The 26,258-nt window shown below is 42.2% G+C and overlaps 2 protein-coding genes and 1 long non-coding RNA gene across 8 annotated transcripts in view; 2 read left to right on the top strand and 1 right to left on the bottom strand.

The window, feature by feature from the left end:
* SMG7 (SMG7 nonsense mediated mRNA decay factor) overlaps positions 1-25,041 on the top strand; it is a 41,095-nt gene extending 16,054 nt beyond the window's left edge. Inside the window, exons 2-23 of one of the 6 annotated variants that reach the window (XM_075182241.1) lie at positions 1,328-1,359; positions 3,337-3,454; positions 4,334-4,466; positions 5,849-6,020; positions 7,012-7,083; positions 8,080-8,230; positions 8,326-8,461; positions 9,746-9,908; positions 10,266-10,422; positions 10,751-10,821; positions 12,067-12,127; positions 12,882-13,001; positions 13,479-13,911; positions 14,196-14,319; positions 14,463-14,854; positions 15,876-16,265; positions 16,838-16,987; positions 20,297-20,374; positions 20,488-20,647; positions 21,262-21,432; positions 21,529-21,680; positions 22,504-25,041. In XM_075182241.1, the coding sequence (XP_075038342.1) occupies positions 1,328-1,359; positions 3,337-3,454; positions 4,334-4,466; positions 5,849-6,020; positions 7,012-7,083; positions 8,080-8,230; positions 8,326-8,461; positions 9,746-9,908; positions 10,266-10,422; positions 10,751-10,821; positions 12,067-12,127; positions 12,882-13,001; positions 13,479-13,911; positions 14,196-14,319; positions 14,463-14,854; positions 15,876-16,265; positions 16,838-16,987; positions 20,297-20,374; positions 20,488-20,647; positions 21,262-21,432; positions 21,529-21,680; positions 22,504-22,617 (3,550 nt within the window). In that variant the 3' untranslated portion in view covers positions 22,618-25,041. Of the gene's footprint in view, positions 1-1,327; positions 1,360-3,336; positions 3,455-4,333; positions 4,467-5,848; positions 6,021-7,011; positions 7,084-8,079; positions 8,231-8,325; positions 8,462-9,745; positions 9,909-10,265; positions 10,423-10,750; positions 10,822-12,066; positions 12,128-12,881; positions 13,002-13,478; positions 13,912-14,195; positions 14,320-14,462; positions 14,855-15,875; positions 16,266-16,837; positions 16,988-20,293; positions 20,375-20,487; positions 20,648-21,261; positions 21,433-21,528; positions 21,681-22,503 lie in introns of all 6 variants that reach the window. The other 5 variants (XM_075182240.1, XM_075182244.1, XM_075182243.1 and 2 more) reach the window with 5 other exon arrangements.
* LOC142099103 (uncharacterized) lies at positions 16,995-20,286 on the top strand. The gene is made up of 3 exons (XR_012678473.1): positions 16,995-18,420; positions 18,669-19,263; positions 19,302-20,286. It is a non-coding gene; the product is annotated as an uncharacterized LOC142099103 (long non-coding RNA).
* NCF2 (neutrophil cytosolic factor 2) overlaps positions 24,938-26,258 on the bottom strand; it is a 28,207-nt gene continuing 26,886 nt past the window's right edge. The window contains exons 13-15 of the mRNA XM_075182246.1: positions 26,003-26,120; positions 25,540-25,699; positions 24,938-25,322 (exon numbers count right to left, since the gene is read on the bottom strand). Coding sequence (XP_075038347.1) covers positions 25,252-25,322; positions 25,540-25,699; positions 26,003-26,120 — 349 coding nt within the window. The 3' untranslated portion in view covers positions 24,938-25,251. The remainder of the gene's footprint in view (positions 25,323-25,539; positions 25,700-26,002; positions 26,121-26,258) is intronic.

The raw sequence follows: 26,258 nt of genomic DNA, 5'->3' as shown, positions 1-26,258 counted from the left end.
GCTGGCTATGGCTTGTTGTAAACCGAGCACATATGCGTCTGATGCGGAGCCAGGTGCATCTTGTGTTCTGTACAGTTCTGCATATGGCATTATTCTTGCGGATTTCTTCAGTAACTTTTGTCATTTTGCGATGGACTCAGCTATGCAGTTAGATTGCCCAACGTTGTCCATTTGTTGGCTATATTGGCCTAACATCACTCATGGATACTGGAAAATCCTGGCAGCAGCCAGACCAGATCTAACTAATTTGGACAGAATGTTGCCGAATCTGGCAAAGATCTTGTCATTTGGCATTATGCAGAAAGATAATGTATAATGTGTGGCCAGTGAAATGCATGGGCAGCCACTCTGTCAGAGCAGTGGGTGACTCGATCTATGTCCAGATCGGTGACCCACATGTGACTAATTGGACAGCCAGCCTTTTGGGTGGTGGTTCATTGTTTTCTGTGCCAACACATTCGTGTGTTCAGCCAACTGCACACGGTAGGTGTAATGTAGCTCTATACCTTTCTTAATGCACCCAGTCATCCGTTTATTTAATTTATGTTCAGAAAAAAAATATTTAGTGTCCCTTTATTACTTCATACCACTCACATTTTATCTGGTCCAAAAAACTGCCGAACTAAATGAATTGCTGACATATGCATTTTTTATTTTATTGCGGAGCTGTTGTCAGTGTGTTAAAGTAGTGCTTGAAATCTGAATAGAATACAGTTTGATTTTTGTCATTCTTATGATGAGCATTTAAGGACCGCTTTTGTCAGTGGGAATCTTGACTATTAATGGATAGTTTTATTTGGCTAAGAAGCGCAATAAGATCAAGGATGTTGACAAATAAAATAAAATTGAGAGATGAGTAAATTGCTGCGGTGCCTTTGGGTCACTGAGCCTAGGATGGGCTGGTGTGTCCCAGTGTTAGAGTTAATACTTTCATCGTCACCATTTATTTATATAGCGCCACTAATTCCGCAGTGCTGTACAGAGAACTCGCTCACATCAGTCCCTGCCCCATTGGAGCTTACAGTCTAAATTCACACACACACACACACACACACACACACACACACACACACACACTCTATGGTCAATTTGACAGCAGCCAATTAACCTACCAGTATGTTTTTGGAGTGTGGAAAGAAACCCATGCAAACACGTGGAGAATATACAAACTCCACACAGATAAGGCCATGGTCGGGAATTGAACTCATGACCCCAGTGCTGTGAGGCAGAAGTGCTAGCCAATGAGCCACGTTTGCTGATGGATCAAGTTTTGTGTGTTTCCGTTCTGTCCTGTGATAACCAACTTTTCTACTTTCTTCTCTTACAGGCAGGCCGAAGTCCTGAAAGCAGATATGACAGGTAAGCATGTTTTATGATCTGTGCTCTCGCGTTACTGGGTTTTATAGTGAATGGTACCTCTGTGATGGGGCACCACCCAGTTCAAAGTACTTTTCCATCCATATAAATCTGTATCTGGACAACCTGTATAGTGCTAGATAATGTGAAGGATCTACAATATTCATCTCGTTCATTTTAGAAAAAGAATTGTGCAGGTTCATGTTTCTTCCGTTCAAGCAAATTACAAACAATAATTACATTAATTAAAATAAGAAGTATAGAATTCCTAACCCAAATAACTGCTAATATCTTAATGCTGCGCAACCACCTAAGCAAGACTTTACTTAGAGGACCCTCCTACTAGGCGGAGCTTCATGAGCTGCAGCTTCAGATTGGTCCTCCTGCTCACACCCCTGTCTGCTACCATTCAAGATTAAATCATTTGCCCTGCGAAAAGCTTTGGCATGTAGCAGCTGGATGGAGAGCACCTTAGTAAGTTCTTTAGCGTTGATGGTAGTGTAGCTTTAAGTAGAACTTACATGGTGTCTCTTTAAAGATTCAAACTTTATCATACATACTAGTAGTAAAGGTAAGACATGTGACTCTATCCCCCATCGTCTTATGTTTCAAGGCCTGTTGAGCACCACGGGTCTTTTTATTATATTGCTCACCCGCCATTTGGTGCGTATAATAGACGGGTGCGCTTTGCTCAGGATCAGATATCTCCCTGATCATTAAAAGAAAAGTTTTAATTACTTAAGAAATCTTCCTTCCTGTCATTGATGATACTACAAAGAAACCGCACACAGCCATGTGAAGTCGCAGACCATTCTACACACAAAATATATATTACAGCAGTGTTATGGATAATGTGATTAAAGTTATTAATAGCTTACTTTTAAATATAATTAAACCTATGGCTGTCCTACAGAAGTTTGTTGGCGATGGGTATGAGGTATAGACTGCTTATAGTTTAGAAAGCTATGAGAACACTACTTGGCATAAGACGGTGCAGAGGATGTCTACCAGATAATGTGTTGGAAAGTATGTGGAATGTGTGCAAGAACAAGCAGTGTAGTTTGTGCACTGCCTGTAAAGCAGGGGTAGGGAACCTGTGGCTCTCCAGGTGTTGTGAAACTACAAGTCCCAGCATGCTTTGCCAGTAGATAACCAGCAGATAGGTGGCAAGGCATGCTGGGATTTGTAGTTTCACAACACCTGGAGAGCCACAGGTTCCCTACCCCTGCTGTAAAGGGATAAAAACCTTAACATTAAATTGGCTTCTGACATGCAGGTTACTCATGACCAGTGTATTGTTTTTTGTTTTGTTTTTTGAATAACATTTGCTAAGTTTTGAGGTTTAGTTTCCCTGCTCCACTCTATCTTTATGTGAATATCATGTGTCTACTTGAGGTTTTAGCCTATGTGAGCGGCTCTTTTATTGCAGTGCATTCCTAGTTGGTTTCTTTGTATTTACATTTCTTATTTATGGTCTCTTTGTATCGAATATCCTTTTTTAAGCATAGTTGTTTTATCCTTCCTTTTGTCTCCTGCAAAATTGGATTTAAATCCGTTTATAATCGTTTGTTCAATCTAAGTCTGACCTCCTGTAACGTTAATGGGGAGGGACAGAAAATTCTGCTGGCTGATGACCACGTTAGCCAGGTATGTAGGCTTGGTCCATCTGGGTACATTGTACCCCCCCTTCCCTAATGATTCAGTCTGTAATGATTTTCGCCTTGTGCGGCCTGCTTTTATTTTTTTCAAACTAGAAACTGCCACTGGCTTTCAGGATGTGTGAGATCTAGTCAGTATGCGTTATCTGCAGATTTTCTGATTTTATGTGTTTGAGTTCACCTCTGCTTTCTCCCAAAATGGCTTGGTAATTGTATAGCATTGATTCTTCTAAATCCCCATTCACTGCCAAATGTGTAGGTGTATGTAATAGTCTCCAGACTGGAAGTGTGTGATTCTGATCTCGTGAGATTCATTTGTCAGATTCTAAGCCTGGCACAGCGGAGGTGTGGACATCACGTCAAGCTCTACAGGACTTGTATCAGAAGATGTTGGTGACAGACCTAGAGTATGCACTGGACAAGAAGGTGGAACAGGATCTGTGAGTACTCCAAAGCACCCACATCACTCCTCCCGTCACTATCGGATTGTTTAAGGTCCATTTCCAGTTGAGATCCACCCCTAGCTCCTACTGAAATTACTTATGAGGTGATGGTGCCTGGCACTTGTCTGGGGACCTTGCAGTTATGGTGTGAACACATAATTACCATACCATGCATATGAGGTTGTACGTATTCTCCAAGCAATGAGGATTGGATTGTCTGTCCCAGAAGATGCTGAATTTTAGTAGGTGTAATAAAAGTTGGCGTTTCCTTTAATGCCAAGGTGTAGAACTCACAAGCTGCACTGTAATACATAGCAATGAGTGTTTGTGAGCTGGCTGACTGCTGATTGGTTTCTGTGAAATACATAGCAGTGGTTCCCTGTGAATTGTTCTAAAAAGTCTTTCAGTTGAGAGAGTGAGATACGTTTAGTGTCCCCTTCGTGATGTTTGTCATATATATTAAACATGTGAGTATTTTTTTCTCTTTGACTTGGTACCTCAATAGCTTCTGTCTAGGTATATTGTTTGTATGTTACACACACATCCAGCCTTGTACTGTGCAGTTGGTGTAATGTAACTTCACATTGATAGCCTTTGCCCACAGGCTAGTCTCTAATTGACTCAATGGAAATTAATGAGCCATAGGTTGAGCATAAAGGCTCTTCATATATGTGTTCAGATATCTGAATTGCTAAGAGGGGACATAAAACATCAGAATCTCTTGTTACAGGGATGTACTATAAGCAGAGTTAGTCTTCAGCATCTAGGTAATGGGGGGTGCATACTGCAAGGAGGGTTGAGCTGATGGTTGTTTTTTTTCTCTTCCTTTCCTTGTAACTGTTCTGTTAATCCTGCAACCATGTGTTCACCCTGTAGTTGGAATCACGCCTTTAAGAACCAGATCACAACACTGCAGGGGCAGGCCAAAAACCGAGCAAACCCAAATCGTAGTGAGGTGCAGGCCAACTTGTCACTGTTCCTGGAGGCAGCTAGTGGATTCTATACACAGGTGAGGCATGATCTCTGTATTGTAATGTAAGTCTGTACCCCCCGGAAATCTGTGCTGAATGCAGTGTCGCGACTGTTCGTCTCCTGACGTTTCTCTTCCTCTGTGCCTCTCTGCAAGAACCTTCGTTGGCTCCCCATTCCCTCCAGAATGCAAGGTGCTTACCATCCCTTATAAAGCCCTCTTTAATGCCTGTCCTCCTACATCTCTGACCTTGTCAAGAAATACTCGTCCACTAGTTCTGTCAATGACCTTCATCTCTTCTTATCGCTGATCACCAACTCACACTCCCGTCCTGAGAACTTTGCCCGTGCTGCTCCCCACACTTGCAATTCCCCTGCCCAACCAGAATCTCCTCCAACCTCAAATCTTTCAAACGCTCCCCCAAAACTCACATTTTCCTACTTGCCTACCCGGCCCCATCCTAAGGCAATTCCCACCTTGTGCTCCACCTGCCCCTCGCACTCCACTATCTATCGTCTCTGTTTATTACCCAAATTCTCTCCAGTGTTGACTTTCTCAAATTTTGTCCCCTCTACCTTCTATCTCCTCATCCTCTTTGTAATGGAATGTATATTTATAATTATTTAATTGAAACAAATTGTAATTTGTTCTAGTTGTATCATCTTATTTAGTTGCTTTCTCTATAGTCTATTGTACGGATTTTACTGATTTCATTGTTTCTCTTGTCCCTGCTTATCTATTTTTTTTCCTGTGTTTTTTTTTTGTTGATTGTGCAGCGCTGCAGATTCTGTGGTGCCATATTAATAAATTGTGATGATTGCTTGGATATGATACTTTCAAAAACCTGTATACCTAAATAGAACTTGTGTGTGTTTTTGTTTGTACAGTACAACTGCTTTCTTAAAATCATCTAGTTCTCACTATGTCCTAAAATTAGATGTCTTTATGTACTTGTAGGTGTAAGACTCATCATTTAAGTTACTGGGTTCTACAAGCTACTGAATTGAGATGTTCTCGCATTATTCACACACGGAAGTAAATGTATTAAGCATTGGATTTGTCAAGTTGCCGATTGTGACGACCATATCTAAAGCGGAAATTTTATGAAAGGCGAAACTCAACTGGGTTTTGCCTTTCGATAAAATTGTCGTTTTAAGTGGCCATCACAATTGGCAATTTGACTAATCCAATGCTTAATACTTGGTCTCTTCATATTGACTTATTTTTGTTTAATAAATAACCACTGTAACATCTGTTATGTTGTTTGTCATATGAGATTCTAATCAAATGTTATGTCCTGATATTTAAAAACACAAATTTGAAAGATTGTATTTTCTTTTGGTCATGACTGTGTGTGTTTTTGTTTTTTTTTTGTTTGTTTGTTTTTCAAAAATGTTAAACACATCATTTTTCTCCCCAAGCTTTTGCAGGAGTTATGCACTGTGTTTAATGTGGATTTGCCATGCCGTGTGAAGTCCTCCCAGCTGGGGATTATCAGCAATAAGCAGATGCACTGTGGGACAGTGGTGAAACCTCAATCCAGTTCCTGTGCCTATATCTGCCAGCACTGCCTGGTTCACCTTGGTGACATTGGTGAGGCTTTCAGGAAATTGCGATCTTATTATACTAGGAAATTTATAATTTACATGTTTTGTTTTTTTTTGTTTTTCTTCCGTCCAGCCAATTTTGTGTCATTTTCCTTTTAAGGTGACCCTATCCTCAAAATTCTGTACAATTTCCACTTAAATTTAACATCAAGTAGGAAAATGTGATTGTTGTATTTTGTTTCTCTGCGTTTTGTGTCGCCTCACTGAACTGCAGACAGGGTTAGTAGGAAGTAGTTGACATCCTAGGTTGTCTGTAAAAACCTAGTTAAGTAATGGAGCAGGTAATCTCACTAAATTGGACCTGACAGCTGTATAAGACTACTGTACAAATACAGTGGGCTGATCTGTAGATCGGTTATGTCAATAAAGGGAAGAAAAAACATGAAATTACATTTTATCTCTGTAGCATTGTTTACAGGCATTCCCTTATTTATAGAACACAACAAGCTCTTTGTTGGACACTGTGTAGATTGTATGGTTGTGATGTATAATTTACAGATGATGATACATGTCTAGACCTTATCTTCGAGTTGTACGCAGGGTCATTTGAAAGTTGCACTCCCTTTTTTTTTTTTTTTTTTTTTTTTTTTTTTTTTACATAGGCATAGGGGGAATTCAATTGGCTGCGTTACTGTTAAAATTAACGCAGCCTGCGAATTACCGTTATTACGGTAGTTTTAACACCAGCTTTTTGCTTGCAGCTCAGCTGCCAGCAGAAAGCAGGGTTAATATTACCATAATAACGGTAATATCTTTAACGCAGAGGTACTTCGGGGGGAATTGAATTTCCCCCCATAGTCTGCAGTTAGTTCATCAGCCAGCAAATCCTACAGCACCACAATACATAGCCCCTTCCACACTACCTTCCTGCATGTATACCTATTCGCCATGTATCTAGTCCTTTATTATACAATGCCTATTTCCTGAACTTTGTACATTTTCTCTGATGTAACAATTTTAACTACCTTTCCTTGCAGCTCGCTATAGGAATCAGACAAGCCAGGCTGAGTCCTACTATAGACATGCTGCTCAACTTGTCCCTTCCAATGGTGAGTAGTTAGCATATTTTAAGACGGCCAATTGGAATCCTTCTTTCATCTTGTTCCTACGGTTTGTTTATTTATTTTTCTTGACTGGTTTAACTTGTAAAATATTGTAGAAACAAGAAACAACAACACTTAATGATTTGCATCAGCATTTCACCACTTCCAGGAAGTAGAGGATTGTAAGGTAGAGCTCCTCGCACTATTAGGATGGTGGTTCTATTCCTGCAGACTGAATAGGATGTCTGACACCACATGTGGCGCCAGTGACAGGATAGGTTAGTGGGATCACACTCCTGGGATATACTGAGCAAACAGCCCGTGAAAACACGGTGCAAATATCTTGCATCTGGCTGTCAACCAGCTGTGCTTCATTAACCAGGCTGCAGCACTGGTCCACAAGGCCAGAATAGCCAGCTACTGGCCAAAATGATTCAAGATTTGGGGCCTGTCACTGAAGTAGAACGTTAGTCAGGGGGAAGGATAATGAATATAAAGCATTAAACATGATCAAAGTGCTTTATCTTAATATATGGCATTAGTGAGTTTTTGTCCCCTACTACTTCTCTGAAGCCAATGAGGGGCAATGACCCTTCCTTCCTTGGATATGCGAGTGCTAGGCTATATGGTTCTAATACAGTAATATTCTATTCATGTTGTGCCCCCATTGCAATATGTATGTAAACTTTGCCTCTCTTGCTGAAGATTGGGATGACCAAGTCTTCTCCCCCCTACATAGCCTGAGAAAAGGACAGATAGAAAGCAAACTTATGATGCTATTTGCAAACAGAGCAGCAATTTGTCTCCAACAGTTCTCACTGCTGATGGGCAGCAGTGGTCATGCTTGGTATCCCCAACAATAGGGGACCTGTAACCTCTGAAAAACATTCCTGGGTTTAGTTTTTTGGTTTGAGTGTTTCAGCAAAGATTGTTCACTGTAAATAATTTGTTCAGTCGTAATAGAATATGCCGTTGCTGTAATGTCATCTGTTTCTCTTATAGGTCAGCCATATAATCAGCTGGCTATTCTCGCCTCATCAAAGGGGGATCATCTGACCACTATTTTTTACTACTGCCGCAGCATCGCTGTAAAGTTCCCTTTCCCAGCAGCCTCCACCAACCTGCAGAAGGCCCTTTCCAAAGCATTGGAGAGGTAACGTGTTTTTTTTTTGTGTGTAGTTTTTCCCACCTCTTTACTTCTGTGCTCTTTCTCACTTGTTCATTTCGCTGTTTCTTGTGTTTTAAAAGCCGTGAGGAGGTGAAAAAGCGCTGGGGTGTCTCGGATTTTATCAAGGCCTTCATTAAGTTCCATGGACACTTGTATCTAACAAAGAGCCTGGACAGACTGAGCCATTTGCGAGAGCAACTGGAGGAGCAGTTCAAGGTGAGTAGCTATTAAAAGAACTGCACTTGGTTATCAGGAGCAACCAAGCAACCAATGTTTCCAGGGCAACATGTACCGAAGAAAGTTCCCTTTGTCACTACTGCAGAAAGCATTGATGCATGCTGAAACATTGGCACGTTCTCACACATTAAACATTCCAGCGGAAATTATATGTAAGTCTGTAACTCCTCAGTAACCCCTTGGATGGAAGCATTTCTCCCTCATCAGAAGGTGGACACAGTGGGTTATGTTTCATTCCAAGGGAGCACGCCCCTTCTCCCAATAACCCACACCCCCATTCCTACATAGGTGTGTATAGTTCTTGCTCTATTTTACTTACACCCTTCGATTGACAGCCTGAATTGTGTGGTGAGTTTGTTTTCTTATACCCTCCACTCTCTCTCCCATTACGGGAGTCCTTCAACCCTACCTCTGCCCGCAGCTGTGGATCAATTAGATTCTTCAACCCTTGGGGTGAAGGGGCCTATACACCACTTTAGACCTCTGCAGTATTGCCAGTTCAGAGCCTTGTGTGGGGCGAGCTTGTGGCCTCAGTATGTTCCTAATAAAAAAAAACAGCTAAAAGCCTAATTTGATGGCTTCTATGTGCAGAAGGCACCTGTAGAGGCACGAGTGTCCTGAAGGCAAAGATAACAGCATCTCCTCCTGTTCAGCCAGTCATGTGACAGTGCCACACCTTGCCTGTACAGTGACAACCCTGCATGTCCTCTGTTCTACTCTGCTCGCTCATGTCTCCACTAATTCTCCATTATTGTGAGAATTGGTGGTAGGAGAGACAATTGGTACCTCCTGCAGTGCCCTGCTTCCTATGTGTGAAACATAACCTGCAGTCTTGGAGAAAGGGAATTAATGTTAAATAAAAAACAAAAGGCAAAACTAAGTGCATGTTTGTTTTTGGATTGCAAATGTTATGAATGCAAATATTTTTATTCCCATTGGTCATCGTTGTTCTAATTGTCAATTCTCTTTCCAATTCAAACATCCACAAATGAATCTTCCATAAAGAAATTCCAATCTTGTACTGCTACAGCAGTAGCATCTATCTCTTACCTGGCTTACATCTCTTGGCCCAATCTATCAGTTCCCAATGCTTTGACTAATAAGACCATGAGCCTTTATTTATCTTAAGCTTTGGAGCCCAATGCAGAGTGACAGCCCCTCCTCCTCCTCTTACTGCTTTGGAAGTTACATATTACATAGTTGACTGTAAGAGCTCCCAGTGTGTTTGATTGCTTTATTAATAAACTCACTTTTGTCTTTCAGAATATGCTCTTTCAAAAAGCCTTTAATTCCCAGCAGTTGGTTCACATCGCAGTGATAAACCTATTTCAGCTGCACCATCTACGTAGTTTCGGCACAGAGGCCGAACAACTGAGCTTTAGCCCAGAAGAGGACTTGTGCTGGTCTCAGCTCCTGGCTCTCTTCAGTGAGTGTTGCTGGTGATGTTTAATGTATAATTTTGAATTGGGAAGTATGAATTCCTGGTGTGTTTATAAGGTTTAGTATAGTCCGTCTACTATTTAGTTGCTATCGTTTGCAATACATGGTCCTTCAAAAATCTGGCAGCAAAGGTAAATTTTGGCTAGTATACAGAAGTAACAGGACTGAACCTACATAACTTTTCCTGTAAGTCCTTCCCCCCCCCCCCCCCCCCCACCCAAGTTCTTCCTTTTTTAAGAAATCAAATATACAGATGTTTTTTTTATGTGTGTGCGTGTATATAATAAAATATAACAAATGTCTCCATACCATACATTATGTTCACAATGTAAATCTTGCACAGTGTCGTTCCTGGGCATCCTTTGCAGAAGCCGCTTAAAGACCCTTCACTGTGATGAAACAACCTGTGTCGATCCACTTCCTGCTATCAAGGTGTCTCTGGACTGGATGAAGCTGCGTCCCACTGTATTCCAGGAGACCGTTGTGGAGGAAAGACAATAGTGAGTGGCAATCGCAAATTGCTGAATTGTTTGATCAGTTAGTACTAGGCAACATAGAACTGGAATAAACTCCAGCCATGGGGATTTACTTTGACTTTAAAGGTTGATTAGACCTGTTTCTAACATGCAATTGCTCGTATGTGATTTAAGGCTTCTGCTTATAAACTGTTCTATTCCTGAACAAGGAGCCATTTCGGACACACACGTAAAACCAGTGCAGCCGTAATGCAACTGTCCCTTCTCTGTCTGTGCTGGTCTTTGCTGGCATTTTGAGATTTCTTAATTTATGTCAAGGAATTTGACTTGGAGTATTTTGTCCTTCCTGCAGTGTGTGGCCGTGGCTGATTGCTCTGTTAAACAGTTTCCATGTGCTTGAGGAAGACCTGGTCAGTGCCAACTGTAAGTAGCATCTCTATTGTGCAAAGTAACTTTAAATCGTTAGGGCCAGAGATTTAGATATCCTTTTAAATTGGGTACTTTTGGCACCCCTATATTCTAACAATACACGTAGTGTGCTTGATATTTACTAGAGTTGTATGTAGGTCGCTTGGTCAAAGGTAAAAAGCTAGTTTTACTCCTATAAGATTCCATGTGTTTGTAACTAAGAAAATACCCTGCTGTTTAACTCTCATTAAACTGTCAGTATGGTGTATATACACCTGTGGGCTAAAGGTAAACACATCATATTGTACTAGCAACTTGTTTTACTTTCACGGTTGTTTTAGTTATTACTGTAATTGGACTGCCTTGGACATATCACAAGATTAGCATGTTGTAAGGATATATGGATTCGTTATTCATCCACTTAAGGTTAGAGTAATGAGACCCTCTTCTCTATTCATGCTCCATCCCGCCCTCTCCGATCTGCCAATGACCGTCTCCTCTCTTCCCCCCTGATCACCTCCTCCCATGTGCGTATCCAAGACTTCGCCCGCGCTGCCCCCCTCCACTGGAACAAGCTCCCTCCCTCCATCAGAACTTCCCCTAATCTGTTCAGTTTCAAACAGGCTTTAAAAACCCACCTTTTTCTTAAAGCCTTCCAGTCTCCCACTTAATTACCTACCTTCTCTTCTGCCTCTTTCCCTTCATTCCCCTTCCCCTATCCTCCATTCCTCCCTCTCTCCCCCGTGTCTCTCTGTCTGTCTTCCACACCCCATCGATTGTACGCTCCTTTGAGCAGGGTCACCTCTCCTCCTGTCTTCACCACTGTTAACTCTGCTCTCCAGCAACCTTGCCCTCCTCCTCGAGGACCCTCTTCTCCCCCCGTCCCCTCCCGCTCCCTCCTCTCCCCCCCTGGGGGTCTCCCTATCATCCGTGCCCTCCCTCTTGGGCTCCGTCGTATGCGGACCTTCCCCTCTCCCCTCCTCTAGCTGTGCTTTGAGCTCACTAAGTTACTGTGCTTATTGTTTACTGTACTGTGCTGTCTCTCCTCATATTGTAATTTCGTTTGTCCCTGTACGGCGCTACGGACACCTAGTGGCGCCCTATAAATAAAAAATAATAATAATAATGAGACTGCATTTATAGCGGGTATATGTTCTTGGAATACAGGAAAATAAAGCCAAGTGTAAAGGGGGGTGTACTATTAAACACTGTGAATGCACTGATGTGTGTTATTGACTACACATATAATTGTTTCCCCAGTGTTGCCACTTCCAGAGGAGTTTGAGCTGCAGGGATTCCTAGCTCTTCGGCCAGCATTCAGGCAAGTGCAAACCTCCCTGTTCAGTGCTGTCCTCATCTCTCGCTCTTTGGATACTTAGTCAGTTTTTGTTTAATACTGTTTGTTTTTTTTAATATCTTCACTTTGGGACTTCTCCCTCTCCATATGTGGGATATTCCCACCTTTTAAAGAGCCGCTGGACTGTTGTTCTAGACCAGGAAGAGCAGAAAGCTCTGTTTAATAGTAGTTCAGTTGTGCTGGGACAAGTGTGAGTGAATGCTGACCTTCAATCCCCAGATTGGCTACAGTCTTCCATCACTGAACGGTCTTGGTCTGAACCAGCTTAGCCCAAAAGCTATTCATGGGATTACTATTGTTCTTTATATAGTGGCAACGTATTAGGAAGAATTCATTCAGATTGGTCCCTGCCCCAGTGGTGGAGTTTGCAATGCAATTTCCCTACCTCAAGAACACAATCTTACACACACCATGGCCAATATTATAGGACACCAGTGATCCTGCCAGTATGTTTTGTGTAATACTTGATGGAAACAAGAACACACAAACTCCACATATATAGTGCACAGGAAAAAACAGTGCTAGCACTGCCACCTATGGGATTAAACAGACCCCTGCCAGATTGCTGCATTTGGCAGGGAAAGGGGGTGATTCATAAAGGGGACAATCCCTTTAATGTTCTTTTCAAAACCATTCTAATTGTTTCTGTTGTCTTGTTCTGGTTCATCCATGGTAAAAATATGTAATTTGTTTTGGTTTTTTTTTTTGCATCCTTTAGAAACCTAGATTTCTCTAGAGGTCATCAAGCCATTATTGGAGACCGGGAGACCCAGCACCGTAGGCTGCGACCGATCCGTCTTTCGTCATTAGGAAAATGGATCTCTGAGAACCAGCCCCGGTGTGTTCCCCAAACAGCGATACGTTTTGTCAGAAAACCTTGACGTACTCCCATCACTGTTAAATTAAAGCACTTTCTGTTGCCTGTGTGTGTTTTTGTGTTTTGTTTTGTTTGTTTTTTTTTATTGTCTTTTTAGTTTGCGTTTTAGTGTTTTGAGTAATAGTTTAGACCATTAATAGAAGTGCTTTTAAAACATCATCATAGTCCTCTAGCTCCATCCATGCAACCATTCCTTTGACTAGGCGAAACTACTGTTTTAATTCAGCCCTGGATTGGATAAACTGTCTATATATGTAGTTTCCATACCATATTTGTTTATTCACTGTTTGCCATGTAAGCACAGAGATTCTTGATTTTCTAACAGCAAGTTTATTGGTTCCCATTAAACTTGGGAGTATTGGCAGGTGAGGAGTCCAAATGTTTACTTTTATCTCTGTTCATTTGCACTGGTTAAATTACAATACTTCTCTTTCTCAGACTGATACAATATCATACTGTCCAAGGGGAAGTGTCCTTCTTCACAGACATCCCCGAAGTCATGATTGAAGATGCAGATGAGGCTGAGGACAGGTCTTCTCCGCAGGAGCCTAGACAAGCAGAGACTCAGAAATCTGAAGGAAGCCCTGGTTTGAAATCTGTACTCTCCAGTGGACGCAGCCCCAGCTGTGAGTCGTCCGAAAAACCAGTGGTTACTTTCAAAGAGAACATTAAACCACTGGAGGTAAACAGAGAAGTGCCGGCTCGGAGCTATACCAGATCGTTGAATGCTGGTAAGGAGCAGAGAGACTATAACAAGGGGATGAATACTGCTGTTAACAAGAAGGATAATAACAGTAAAAGGAAGAATGAGCTTAAGAAGACTGGTGCTGAGAAGATCCAAGAACCTGCAAAGCAGAGCATTGCTGTACAGGTGTGTGTACTGTTGCTGTGTGGGGGGGGAGTGTGCAGTGTATAGTGTTGCTGCACAGGGGGGGGGGGAGCGTGCAGTGTATAGTGTTGCTGCGCAGGGGGGGGAGCGTGCAGTGTATAGGTTTGCTGTGCAGGGGGGGAGGGTGCGCAGTGTGTTGTGGGGGGGCGGTGCTGTGTAGTGTTGCTGCTCCATACAGTTGGAGGAGAAGGTTTATTGTTATGCTGTGTGAATCTCTTTAATAGAGGGGTATTGATATCCTAACACGATATTTTATTCTGGGATAGGTGAAAACGCCAGTGTCCGAGGCAAGGAAAACATCAGTGACCCCAACAACAAGTCCAAGTACGAACACCCAGTTTATACCTATTCACCATCCTGGAGCCTTCCCACCTCTGCCTAGCCGGCCAGGTATTTTACTGTAAAGCTGCTGTGAATTGTACTTTGTTTTGTGTATTTGATACTTTCCTGTTACTTCTGTCATGGAGCTAGTCTGTGAGCTCTGGCAGAGCTCACATCTGTAGCTGACTGTTTATCCTCTTCTTTCTCCTCAGGTTTCCCCCCTCCTGCCTATGTCATCCCACCTCCTGTGGCATTTTCCATGAGCTCTGGGTATAACTTCCCTACAGGTGTCAATGTTCCAGGATCTTTCCTGCAGCCTTCATCTCATCCAGCTGCTGGAAATCAGGGCCCTCCCGGGAAACAGTCCCACATTCCTTATAGCCAGCAGCGTCCCTCTGGCCCAGGGGCACCTAACCAGGGAGCTCTTGGCAACCAGCTACCCGGCCAAACGCAGCCACAGGCTCCGTCCAATTCTCCGACTCAATCCAGCGCACAGACCGCAGCACAGCTACAGATTCAAGTATTGGCGCAGCAGCAACAGTCGCCTACTAAACCTATACAGTCACTTGGCAAGAACTCTGCGCATCATCCCTCTCTCCAGCAGGTTATTGGGTTTTTAGTGTTCTTTGGGGGTGGGTTGTAAATAGTTTAGTTAATATGTAGTTGAGGTCCTAAGCTGGGCAAACTGTATTTCAATTAAAAAAAAAATCTTAAACAAAAATATGTATTTGTAATATCTAAAAGCACAAGCTCTTGTGCACAAAGGCTGAAGTTCTCCTTTTCTGTTTTTTTGAAAGGAGAACGGTTGATTGCACAACAGATACATACACAGATATCATGATCTGTGAAGAGAAGTTGGTATAGAGCAGGCCTGTCCAACCTGCGGCCCTCCAGATGTTGTGAAACTACAAGTCCCAGCATGCCCTTCCAGCTATCAACAGGTTGTCTACTGGCAAAGCATGCTGGGACTTGTAGTTTCACAACACCTGGAGGGCCGCAGGTTGGACAGGCCTGGTATAGAGCATACAAAAATAACAACATGGAATATAGGGCATGTTCTCCACTACTTCGTTCCTGCACCCGTGTACACTGCTTTGGCGTCTCTCCATAAAGCAGACGTGGCCAACCTGTGGCTCTCCATGTGTTGTGTAACTACAGTTCCCAGCATGCTTGTCTGTAAACAGCCCACATGTAGCTGGCAGGGCATGCTGGGACTTGTAGTTTAATATCACCTGCAGAGCTACAGGTTGGCAGGTCTGCCATAAAGATTAATGATTTCTATTCCAGCATTATGATGTATTTCTTTTTACTGTCAAAAATCAACCTCAATAAGGCTTTTCCTTCATTGATCTGTTATATATCATAATAGATGATCCATTTACATAATGATGGCTGGTTTTGGTGGCCTTTGTTCTGAAGGGAAATATGAACCATTGTTTTGAAGTGCGATGGTACATTTTGTGTGCATGTCGCCCGTTCATGACCTCTCTTGGATCGGATCACCTAATTGGTGAAATCCCAGCTTATTTGATCACTGCCAACAGCCAGACAGGCTTTAGTTGATGGGGTTGCTTAGGTCTTCTCTGGTTTGTATATGATGATGTTTTCTTTCTTCTATTTTCTAGTACCAGCAGGCAGCAGACAAATCCAAGCCGCTGTGGAACTCTCCTCAAGTCCCAAACTCGCTGGGAAAGCTGCTTCCTCCCATGAAACAAAATTATTTCATGGATGGTCGCCTGCCCACCGAACCTCTGAGCATGTTGGAGCAGTGCCTACAGCACCCGGTCATGCAGCAGCCTCTGGAGAAGAAGATGAAGCCTTTCCCAATGGATGCCTACAACCAGAACTCTTCTGAAATGAAGATGTCAGACTTCTACTGGGGGGACCAAACACCCTACAACCTGAACGACAACAGGGCCCTTTTGGCACAACAATCTGTTAGTAACCAAAGGGGCAAGCGCCAACCTACCGGCTATCGCCCAGGCCAGGACTCAATGACTAGAATGCCCTTTGAGGTAAGAAATGTGTGTGATTTATGGGCAGCAGCAAAGTGTATCCTCAGTGGTTCACCGACCTCCTCACTCCCATCCTTCATATTACTTTGTGCTGTGTTTCAAGTTATGGCTGTCAGTGACTTCCTGGATTTCTGCTCCCTCCTTCCTCCAACACATAGGACGGGGATTGCAGGATAATGACAGCACTTTAGTGCGTTGGACAGGTAATAGTCTGGAGTCTGGCATAGTTACATTATGCTACAGTGGTAGATGTAAGGTTGATATTAGCAGAATATTGTAGGCTTGGTAAACACTGATTTCATTGTATTAACCTGATCTAAAGTGGCAAGAAAAGCAAATTGTGCTCAGTGCTGGGTACATATGTATACATAGATGGTGCAGATAGACTTGGTACATCTTAAGGGTACGGTAAAGTCAGACTGTGCGGCAATTATTTATGCAATCCCCGGAACGATCCTTTTTCATTAATATTCTATATCATTTTGTATAACTCGTACTTTCTCCATTTTATTTTTTCTGCTTTCTCTCTCTCTCTTTTCTTCCTTTGTTTCTTTTTGCCTGTCTCTTACTAGGAACCGAAGCGTTCCCCTCTCCTGCCCCCGGACCTGTTAAAGAGTCTGGCTGCTCTAGAGGAGGAGGAAGAGCTGGCTTTCTCCCCTCCTCCTGATCTTTACCCAGCTCTGCTCGGCCCTCTGGCCACTCTCCCTGGACGAAGCCTCTTTGTATGTATTCTGCATGGTGGACTCTCCCCTCTGCTTCTGCTCATTGTCTTTCTGTAACACTTAGGGGTAAATGTATTAAACTGCGGTTTTTGTAAGTCACTGATATTCGCCGAATATCGGCAACTTGCAAAACCTGCAGTTTAATACATTTACCCCTTAGTCTCTTAATGTCCTTCCTGCATGGAAGCTGCCAGCAAGTTCTTGCTAACCTGCAACACCGCAGTGTATTATTCAATCCAATAGATGTCGTATTGATCATTTGATCTAGCACTAAAAGGATAGAAATGTAGAGCATTTAACTGTTTTGGCATTTGTTTCTGTTATGTCCATTATTTCAGTCTTTCAGTGATAACAATTGGAAATTATCAAAGAAATACCTTTATCTACAAGACTTTAGTTGAAGATCGGTACATTACAAACACAATAAGATTATGGTAGAATGTTGAGAACCGTTATGACGGGTGGCATACAAGAAGGGAGGAACAAAGACATATCCCAAAACCTAAATGTGGTACCAACAAGAATATTTGACTAAAAACTGATCAGCAAATATTGTAGTCGGATACAATTAAAAAGAAATACATTTTTGAGCCTGTATCTTTCATGAGCGCTGTCACAGGATTTTTTCTATTTGGTCTTTGTTATAAAGATATAACATTTCCTATCTACCCCCCACCCCCCTTTTTTTTTTTTTTGTTCCTCTTTGTATACAGACTTTTTTTTTTTTTTTTTTTTTCCTTTCCTCAGACTTTAGGAAACTGGCTGTGTGAGATTGCATGTCTTTATAGATATGTTACAAGACTACTTGTGCACAGCTCTGACACCTGTAATATCACTCCAGATTGCCCATTACCAGAGTAGACATTCTTACAGTTGAGAATATAGTAGAAATGTTTCTACTTGACGGGTGGATCAGAGATCCAGTCTAAGGAGCTGGAGAAGATCTGCAAACATTGCCTACAATAATTGTTTTACAGAGGGCCTCTTTTAATAAGACACTGTTAAATATAGTGTTTCTGGGTTGTATTTTTAAAGGTAACAAAAGATTCCCATTTAGGATACGTTAATGTGGTTCAGAATGTTGGAATCTAAAAACGCAGTTTACTCTTGAAGTACAGGGTGGTTGTTACACTTTACCTTGTTTTACCAGGTCTCTGGCTCTGTCATCTTCCCAGGCAGAAGCAGTACTTATATCTTGTGTTTTGAATATGCTCCGAGTTTCATTCAAGAAGGGACATAGCAGCCATATTAGACAAATCACTGAGCGGAATAAGCATTGCATGACTTCATTTGCAGAGCTAAAGAGAAATGTTTCCATTGTTGAGCAGAGCCCCATGAAATCTATTCTTGCACAGGTTGTATTTCTGATATTTACGGCAGTTTGACGGTACTCTTGATAGTACTGTTTAGATAGAGAAACTTTCCAGCTTGCTGTCTTCCATAAACCATTAAACAGTACGGTACAGTTATATCATGATCACCAGTAAATTCCCGAAAGTCTTTTGAGATGATACTGGGTGCTCCGGTTTCCAAAAACATACTAGTAGGTCAATTTAATAGCAGCCAATTAACCTTAGTCTCTCTTGGTCTGTGTGTGTGTATGTTGGGGAATTTAGACTGTAAGCTCTATTGGGGCAGGGACTGATGTGAGTGTGTTCTCTGTACAGCGCTGCAGAAATAGTGGTGCTATATAAATGCTGACAACAAGCACATGCACATTCTTCCAATGGTATTAATGATGAACACATTTACAGAATCTTTTTTTTCATGCAGTGGTTGCACAGTGGGAGGGAATTTTTGTTTCCCCCCCCCCCCCACCTTCACATGAATCATTGGTTTGTACATGCATGCTTGCAGCTTTTACAGAAGCTGTTGCTTATTCACATTGTGCTTTTATAGACCTATGACTATAGTTGTTCTTTCTCTTCCTGTGGTGCACAAAGCTGCTCTCTGAATCCCATTATCTCCCGTGTCGTAGCACCTCATTAAACTACTCTGCCTGAGTATATACATTGATGGCTTAATGTGAGCATGAAGGTGTATGGAAAATCTATTTTCTATAAGTTACGGAAAGGTGTTTGCAGGCTAATAAATTGGTTTCATCCAAACTGGTTTTCCAATTTAAGTTTTTGTAGACATTTTTACCCGGAGGCTGGAATAGTAGAAACCATTAGAGCAACATTATTAGTATTATATTATTTCTAGTGAGGGGATTGATCAGCTACCCAGATCTACAGGCAGCTTTGCCTAGGTTTATAGTGTGTGTGTGTGTGTGTGTGTGTGTGTGTGTGTGTGTGTGTGTGTGTGTGTTTAGCAAGTTGGATGGGTGATCTTTTGTAGAGGTGCGTTTGAACAATCTTCCCGAACCAGTTTGACAGGAGGTTGACGTCACTACTCTGCTGTTACCATTTAGTTGCTTGGGTTACTGTTGTCTTGGTCCCTCCCACTAACCTATATGTGGACACTCTGAGTCGGCTGAGTAAAAATACTCAACATTCTAATACTGATTGGCTACATGTTGTTCTAGCTCTGCCCACTTCTTTTTTTAGTTTTTCTTGTACCCCTAAATTGGAAATTGGTGACTATGAGTAATCTGATCCTCTGGTTATAAGATCCTCAGTATGCCAGTCAAACACACCACCTATAAAGCAGAAATCATTCTTTCATTATCATAAAGCTAAATATATAATTAGGTGCTGTAGATTTATGTTCATTTGAATGTTCCCAGTGATGTGTGGGAAAATATAATGGTGGGACAGCACACCCATATCTAACTAGTGTGGAGCTGTCTGTTAAACAAGGAAAACTTATAGCCTCAATAAAATAAAAGTCCAAACCAGGTTGTGATCACCTGGACTACTCGCCAGGCTCTCCGGGGATCTCTAGGTGACACACACTCAATCTCTAGGTTGTTGCTGCGTTCCAGCTCTAAAATCCATGTCAAAAATCAGTGCATACCTTCTCCATACATTTCTACAGCACAACCTGTAAGGTTATGGTGAGGTGGGCTACAAAGGGAACCAAAAAGAAATCCAATTTATAGTAAAATTGCCTCCAGAATAAATCCCTTAAATTGTTGGTGGAGACATGGACATCTGCCCTTGTTTCATCAGCTAACTGCATCCAGAACCCCTGGTGTGATACCATAGATACATAGGTATGCATGCATGTACTTCTGGAATAGATGCCTTTATTTTTAAGCCCAAACCTGCCTCCCCCTAACCCCCCCACCTTGTTTACTTAATGGAAGCAGATTGCACTTTCAAATGGGTCTGGCAGTAAATTGTATCTCTCTTTCTTTTGGAGAAGTCTCTTCTGGAAAAGCCATCTGAGCTGATATCCCAGCCCCCCTCTTTCCTCTCGCTCACTGGATTTTCACTGAGCCAGGTAAGGGAGGTTATCTGCAGACCCGTTTATTTAGAGTAGACAGGAGTTGTGGTTAGATTTGTCTGTCTTCGCTGTGCAGTGGTCTAATGTTTGTGCTTTCTGGTGTTTTGCAGGAACGGTTTCCAAGTAACAGTGTGTTCAATGAGGTCTACGGCAAGTCACCATGCAGTAGCGCAAAGCCTGACTCGTGTCCACCCATTGGACAGCAGGAGACCTCTCTGTACTCTCTCTTTGAGGGTAAACCTTGGTCTCCATCTCTTCCAGCAAGCTCAGGTAAGAGGCATTAATAGTAACAGGAGATATCATTCAAATGATGAAAGGCTCAGTGTAACTAAGTGATTGGGTGTTCAATCAGCTGGCAAGTTTTCAGTATGGCGCAGGTCTATGACTACTCAATACTGTCCTAACCATAGTGATCTCCGTAGTGGGATGAACCTACAAATAGGTTTGATCAGTGTCCTCTAGTGTGAACATATTTAGTTAAATGACCTATAGTATTGTTTGTGTATAATTGCATTTGAAATGGTTTTCTACCTGCATAAGTTTTTTTGACTTTTACATGCTCTTGCAACAGTTACTAAATTACTTTATTTTTCTGGCTGTCTTCTGCTGTTCCAGCCAAGTCTTTATATCGTTAGCCTGTTATTTCTGTTGTACTGCAGTGTGACCGATCTGTGCTCTATATACAATGCAGAGAACACAACTGTCCAGGTGAACACAAAAACAAATCTGTCTCGGCAGACATGAAGGGCAAGTGCAAGGTTGTCAATTGATTTGAAGTTGGGCAACCCCCTTAACCTTAGAGCTGTAAAGCTCTTGAACCTGTATTAAAATACATGCATGTAATTCAGTTTCTATGTTCTGATATATAATTTTCTGTCTAACAGATCACTCTACACCAGCCAGCCAGTCGCCTCACTCCTCCAACCCAAGCAGTCTGCCCAGCTCTCCACCCACCCACAACCACGTAGCTCAGCCTTTCTCAAACTTTGGGCCTATTGGAACCCCAGACAACCGAGATCGCCGTGTTGCTGACCGATGGAAGACTGACAAGCCAGGTATGTTTACGTGTTTGTTGACTTATAAAAGACCATTTCAGTGTCTCCAGTGTTCAAAATTCAAATTGGGCGGTGTCTTTTCTTTTTCTTTTCAAGCGATGGGTGGCTTTGGGTTGGATTACCTGTCTGTGGCCACCTCTTCGGAGAACAGCTGGCGGCATGTAAATAATTCCAGCAGTGCTAATGCTTGGGCAGCGCAAAGCAACACAAGAGAGGATTCCTCTGCTGCCCTCATGGAGAGCTTAAAGGTTAGTGGAATTGGGTGTTTTAGGTGGTCATTTTCATGATTCTATTGGTGTAAAGTGTGAGCACAGCTGCTACATGTTGTGGATTATACACGTCTAACAAATCTGCCTTGTACGCCATGTCTATTATATGAAAACCTTGGGGTACCACTGACGTTAACAGCAGCCTGCATCTGGGCTTTTAGTAGTGGTCAGTGGCTGCAGCTGTGACGTCTGTTCCTCCGTGAGCCATGTGCCTTCTTGCTCGTTGATCAGGAGTTGTTCTGGATACCCAATTACTTACATGGGCACTGCAGTTTCTGCTCTTTGGGATGTTTACTGCTGGATGCTCTGGATATTGTTAAATGCAGATCACTTCTCCCACAGTGCCCATTGTATTCAAAAGTACTATGGGAAACTTGAATGTTTTTTTCTTTCCAAATTTGCCTCTCGCTATATACTGTCCATGGCACCAATAGATGGTGCCATCTGATATGTACTGTATTCAATGAAAGTTTGTGTATTCACAGTTTTATAAGATGCAGCACGAACATTTTTTTAAAAATAGTGGGCAAAGCTCAGGTTTGCATTGAAAGGTTTTTTTTCAATTAAAATAATAAAAAGCCTACAAAATGACCTTATTGTTATGGTTATTAACCTGAACCCACGCAGCCCAGTTCATTTTCTTTAATGAAAATTTCTTTTAGTATTTGTACGGTGGTCTGCAGAAGCATTATTATCCTCATATAAAGTATTTCATGTGCAACACTTTTAGTAAGCAGTAAACACAGGATGGATGTTTTGTACATGTGTGATTTTCCCCTCTGACCGTGTGTTTTCTCCGCAGTCCATTTGGTCAACCACAATGATGCACCCTGGCCCGTCAGCCCTGGAGCAGCTCTTGATGCAGCAGAAGGAGAAGCAACAGAGAGGCCAGGGATCACTGAACCCTCCGCACTGAGAGAGAAGGGGAGCAACATATGACATGACTGGTCAGCAGCATAGGACAGGATGTGTCCTGAGCCCTGAGGAGGGCAGCCCTCTCTCCCCCCCCCTTACCGATCTGGGGGGGGGGAGCATGTGTGGGGGAGCGTCCAGCGTATCCCACCAAATCTGAAAACCCCCCAGCCCCGCAGGCGACGATGTTACCTGACGGACAACAGCAGGAAGTTCCCATCCAGAGGGAGCTTGGGACTTCTTGAGTTTGGGGGGGAAAAGGGGTAACGTGCCCCCATCTTTCTCGTTATTTGTGCATGCCGCTCACAGCACCCCCCCAAACCTCTGCCTAACACATGGATAGCAAGTATCCCCCAGCAGTGCAAGGCAGGCGGGGGGGAATAAGAACCCTCCCCTCGGCATCTGAGTTGTAATGAGTTTTTTATGGTTCTGTTTGTAGGTGGTGGGTGCACAAGGAACACCCCCATATCCAATTTACAGCCGAATGTCAGGAACTCTCTCCATTAGAGGAGATGGAGAAACTGGTCCCCTCTCACCCACCAGCTTGTGCTGGCTGAGGGAGATATGATTGACTGGGTGGCTTTTGTTCTTTCCCCTTTCGGGAAACTGGGTGAGGGGTTGAGTGTCTGTCGTGGTTATGGATGCTTGCTTGTTCCCATTGAGTGTCCTTAATCTACTTTGGTGTCTGTCTCTCCCTGCCTGCTTAATTGTCATGTGTGTTTGTATGTGTGTGCGCGCGCTCAATGTTCCCCTAAATCTGTGTATTGCAGGATGGGTGCTGGCATATTAGGGGAGTTGCTTTTATGATGGGACAGAACTTAGAGAAAGTACAGGCTGGCTCTACGGCCTCAACATTGTTACAGCTAAAGTGCAGCTGTAACTTTTTTTTTTTTTTCTCCCTCCTCCCTCTTTGGGAAGTCCCTTCCATCTGGCAGAGGGGCAAAGTATCGGATCAAGTTGCAATACTGGGTATAAGTGCCAGAGCTCATAGCACAATACAAGAACAGAAATTGTTTCTGTCCTCTTCACTGCTCCAGCAACACGAAGAGCATTGCACACAAGCAGTGAGAGCTGGGACGTTTGTGATTATTGGGCAAGATGAACGCATGATCAGGTACAGACATGGTGTAAATGAGAGCGTACCCTCCCCTCTAAATCTGGAAGGAAGGAGACGTGGTTCTTCTACTCAAAGCTGTCACATAGGCCCCCCTTATGTGTTTGTGTTTCTCTGTATGCCACAGTAAATTTAGCACTTCATACATTGAACGTACACATTGCACACTGTTTGGGGCCAGACATCTTGTGCATAACCTTAGGATTCTCTTGGAGGAAACCAGTTCTTTCACTGGGTATAGAAAATAAGGTGGTGAGATGCCGTTCAGGCTGTGCTACCGTTAGCAGGATCTAGAGAGTGTGGAGACTCCTATTCACTCTCACCCTTTCCTTGTGTTCTTGTGTGAGCACCGTCTGCTCGGATCTGCTTTACCATTAATAAACTCATCTTCTCTACAGCTACATGCATGACTTGTCCTTTTTGTCTCTTTCCAAGAATGAACTTTCATTCATTTAAAGAAAAGCTGTTTTGAATTGTAGATCTCTAACCTTTTGTTTCAGAGTTACATTTTAGCACGTCTACTGAAACTTTCAGCTTCCTACCTAATGTCCATGACATTGAATGAATAGGAGGAAGAGACAGATTCCGTAGGTGAGCTAGCAGTTTGTAAATGGTTTTGCAATACTTATTTAGAACCAGGGAAGACAGTTTGAAAGCAGAAACTGATCAATTGGTGGAAGGGATTTTGAAATTATTCTAGACTAATCTTTTTGACAATGTGTATTATTGCAATCAGCAGCACATAAAGCTAAATTACTGTTGTATTTAAAGGGTATGAAAACAATTCTGTTTTGGAAAATTGTATAGTCTTTAATCAGTAATGTATCTCCTTTTTTTTTTTTTTTTTTATCTAACTACAATAATTATGCTGTAATTGAAATAGGTATTTTTCCTTAAATAGCCTATAAAAACTGAAGCGCACTGTTGCTGCCACTTGACAGGTTCTGAATAACTGACCTTGCTCAGCAACAGGTGTAACCATGGAAACAAACTGTACTGCATTATTTCTATGGTTACAGATATTAAGGTTGTGAATGCCAGACCTTCCTATTTGTCAAATGGCAGCAATACTCTATAATTGTAGCCTGTAGTATAATGCCCATCAAAGTGGTTTTAATTGGGCGATTTGGTGTGTATGCGCAATTGGTAAACTTTAATGTTGCTGACATGTTTTAAGTATATTAAGGGGGAAAAAAAACAAGTAACTGAATATTTTGTAATAAGAATATTTATAATCCTTAAGAATATTTCAAATTGTTCCCATGAAGTTTTGTTTTAGCCATACCTTTGTAAATAAAGTGTCTGAAGTCAATACATTTTGTGTAAAAGCATTAAGTCCTACAGAATTCATCCAGGTGTATACATGAATAGTGCTCTCATTATATTTCACTTATATATTACGCATCCCACTTAAAGGTTTAAGATTGAGTAACATAATTATGTACATGAATGCTTTGTAGCGCAGCACTGTGGCTTCATGCTCGGATGGTCGTCGGCCGCACTGGGAATTCACATGCGGACTTCTCATTCTACAAAGGCTGATGGAAAGATTCCCACCTTCTCGTGGCATTCTCCTTCCCACCATTCCTCAGACACTGCAACACAGCAAGACCGTGTCATTCAGTCTTGGATTAAATGTGATGTTGGATTTTAAACATAGCTTTAAATTAAAATGAAACATCCTTAAATTATGCAGCAGCATAGTCTTATTGGCTTGATATTGGTGGGTTGCAAAATCTTTGTCTTTATCGCTCATTTTCTAGTAAAAAATGTTTAACATCCCCCTATAAAAGATCCCTGAGAACCATTTACCTTTATTCAGAACCTTAATAGTATCTCCTTTTTTAAATGACAGATCTTCCGGTTGTGAAGCCCCGTAGTCAAACAGGGCTGTTACGCTGGTCCCTGACTTATCCTCTGATGCAGGACGTCTGTCATTTTCTTCATCTGCTCTGGATGGAGATTGTTCAGGCTAAAAATAGTAATAGTATTATTTTACATTGTTTCTCTTTTAGATCGCGTTCCCAATAAATGAATCATTTCTATGTGGAATGTGATTTTGTTCACGGTGGGTTCAGTGTTGGTATCTATGACAAATGGCAACAATCCAACACACACACACACCTCCCCCCCACCCCCAAGTGGTTTCGGCAAGGTGCAAATTTGCTTATTTTTTATTTATTTTTTCTTTGCTGCAAATGTGATTTTCACTACAGCATCTTTCACTATAATACCCCTAGAGAAATCAATGCATAATACAGATAGGGTAACATACCATATGCTTGTCATCCAGTTCGGTGCACTTCAGTTTCAGGCAGTTGTCTGTACTTAGTTCCCAGGCTTTATCCACATTGTCCTTGTTAAGCAGCACATCGACTTCTCTATCTCTGAAACTAAACAGGTTACAGGCTATTTATTACCACCAATATATATGGGGGTTGCACCCTAATAAGAATTAGTGAAATATCTAGCCCTCTAGCAAACATTTTATATGGTACCAACATACTCTGTAGTTCTTTACAATTTGTTTT

Source organism: Mixophyes fleayi, chromosome 8, assembly GCF_038048845.1.
Source record: "Mixophyes fleayi isolate aMixFle1 chromosome 8, aMixFle1.hap1, whole genome shotgun sequence".
NCBI classification, from domain to species: domain Eukaryota; kingdom Metazoa; phylum Chordata; class Amphibia; order Anura; family Limnodynastidae; genus Mixophyes; species Mixophyes fleayi.
The sequence above is the reverse complement of the archived record's forward strand: the minus strand, read 5'-3'. Positions and strand labels throughout refer to the sequence as shown.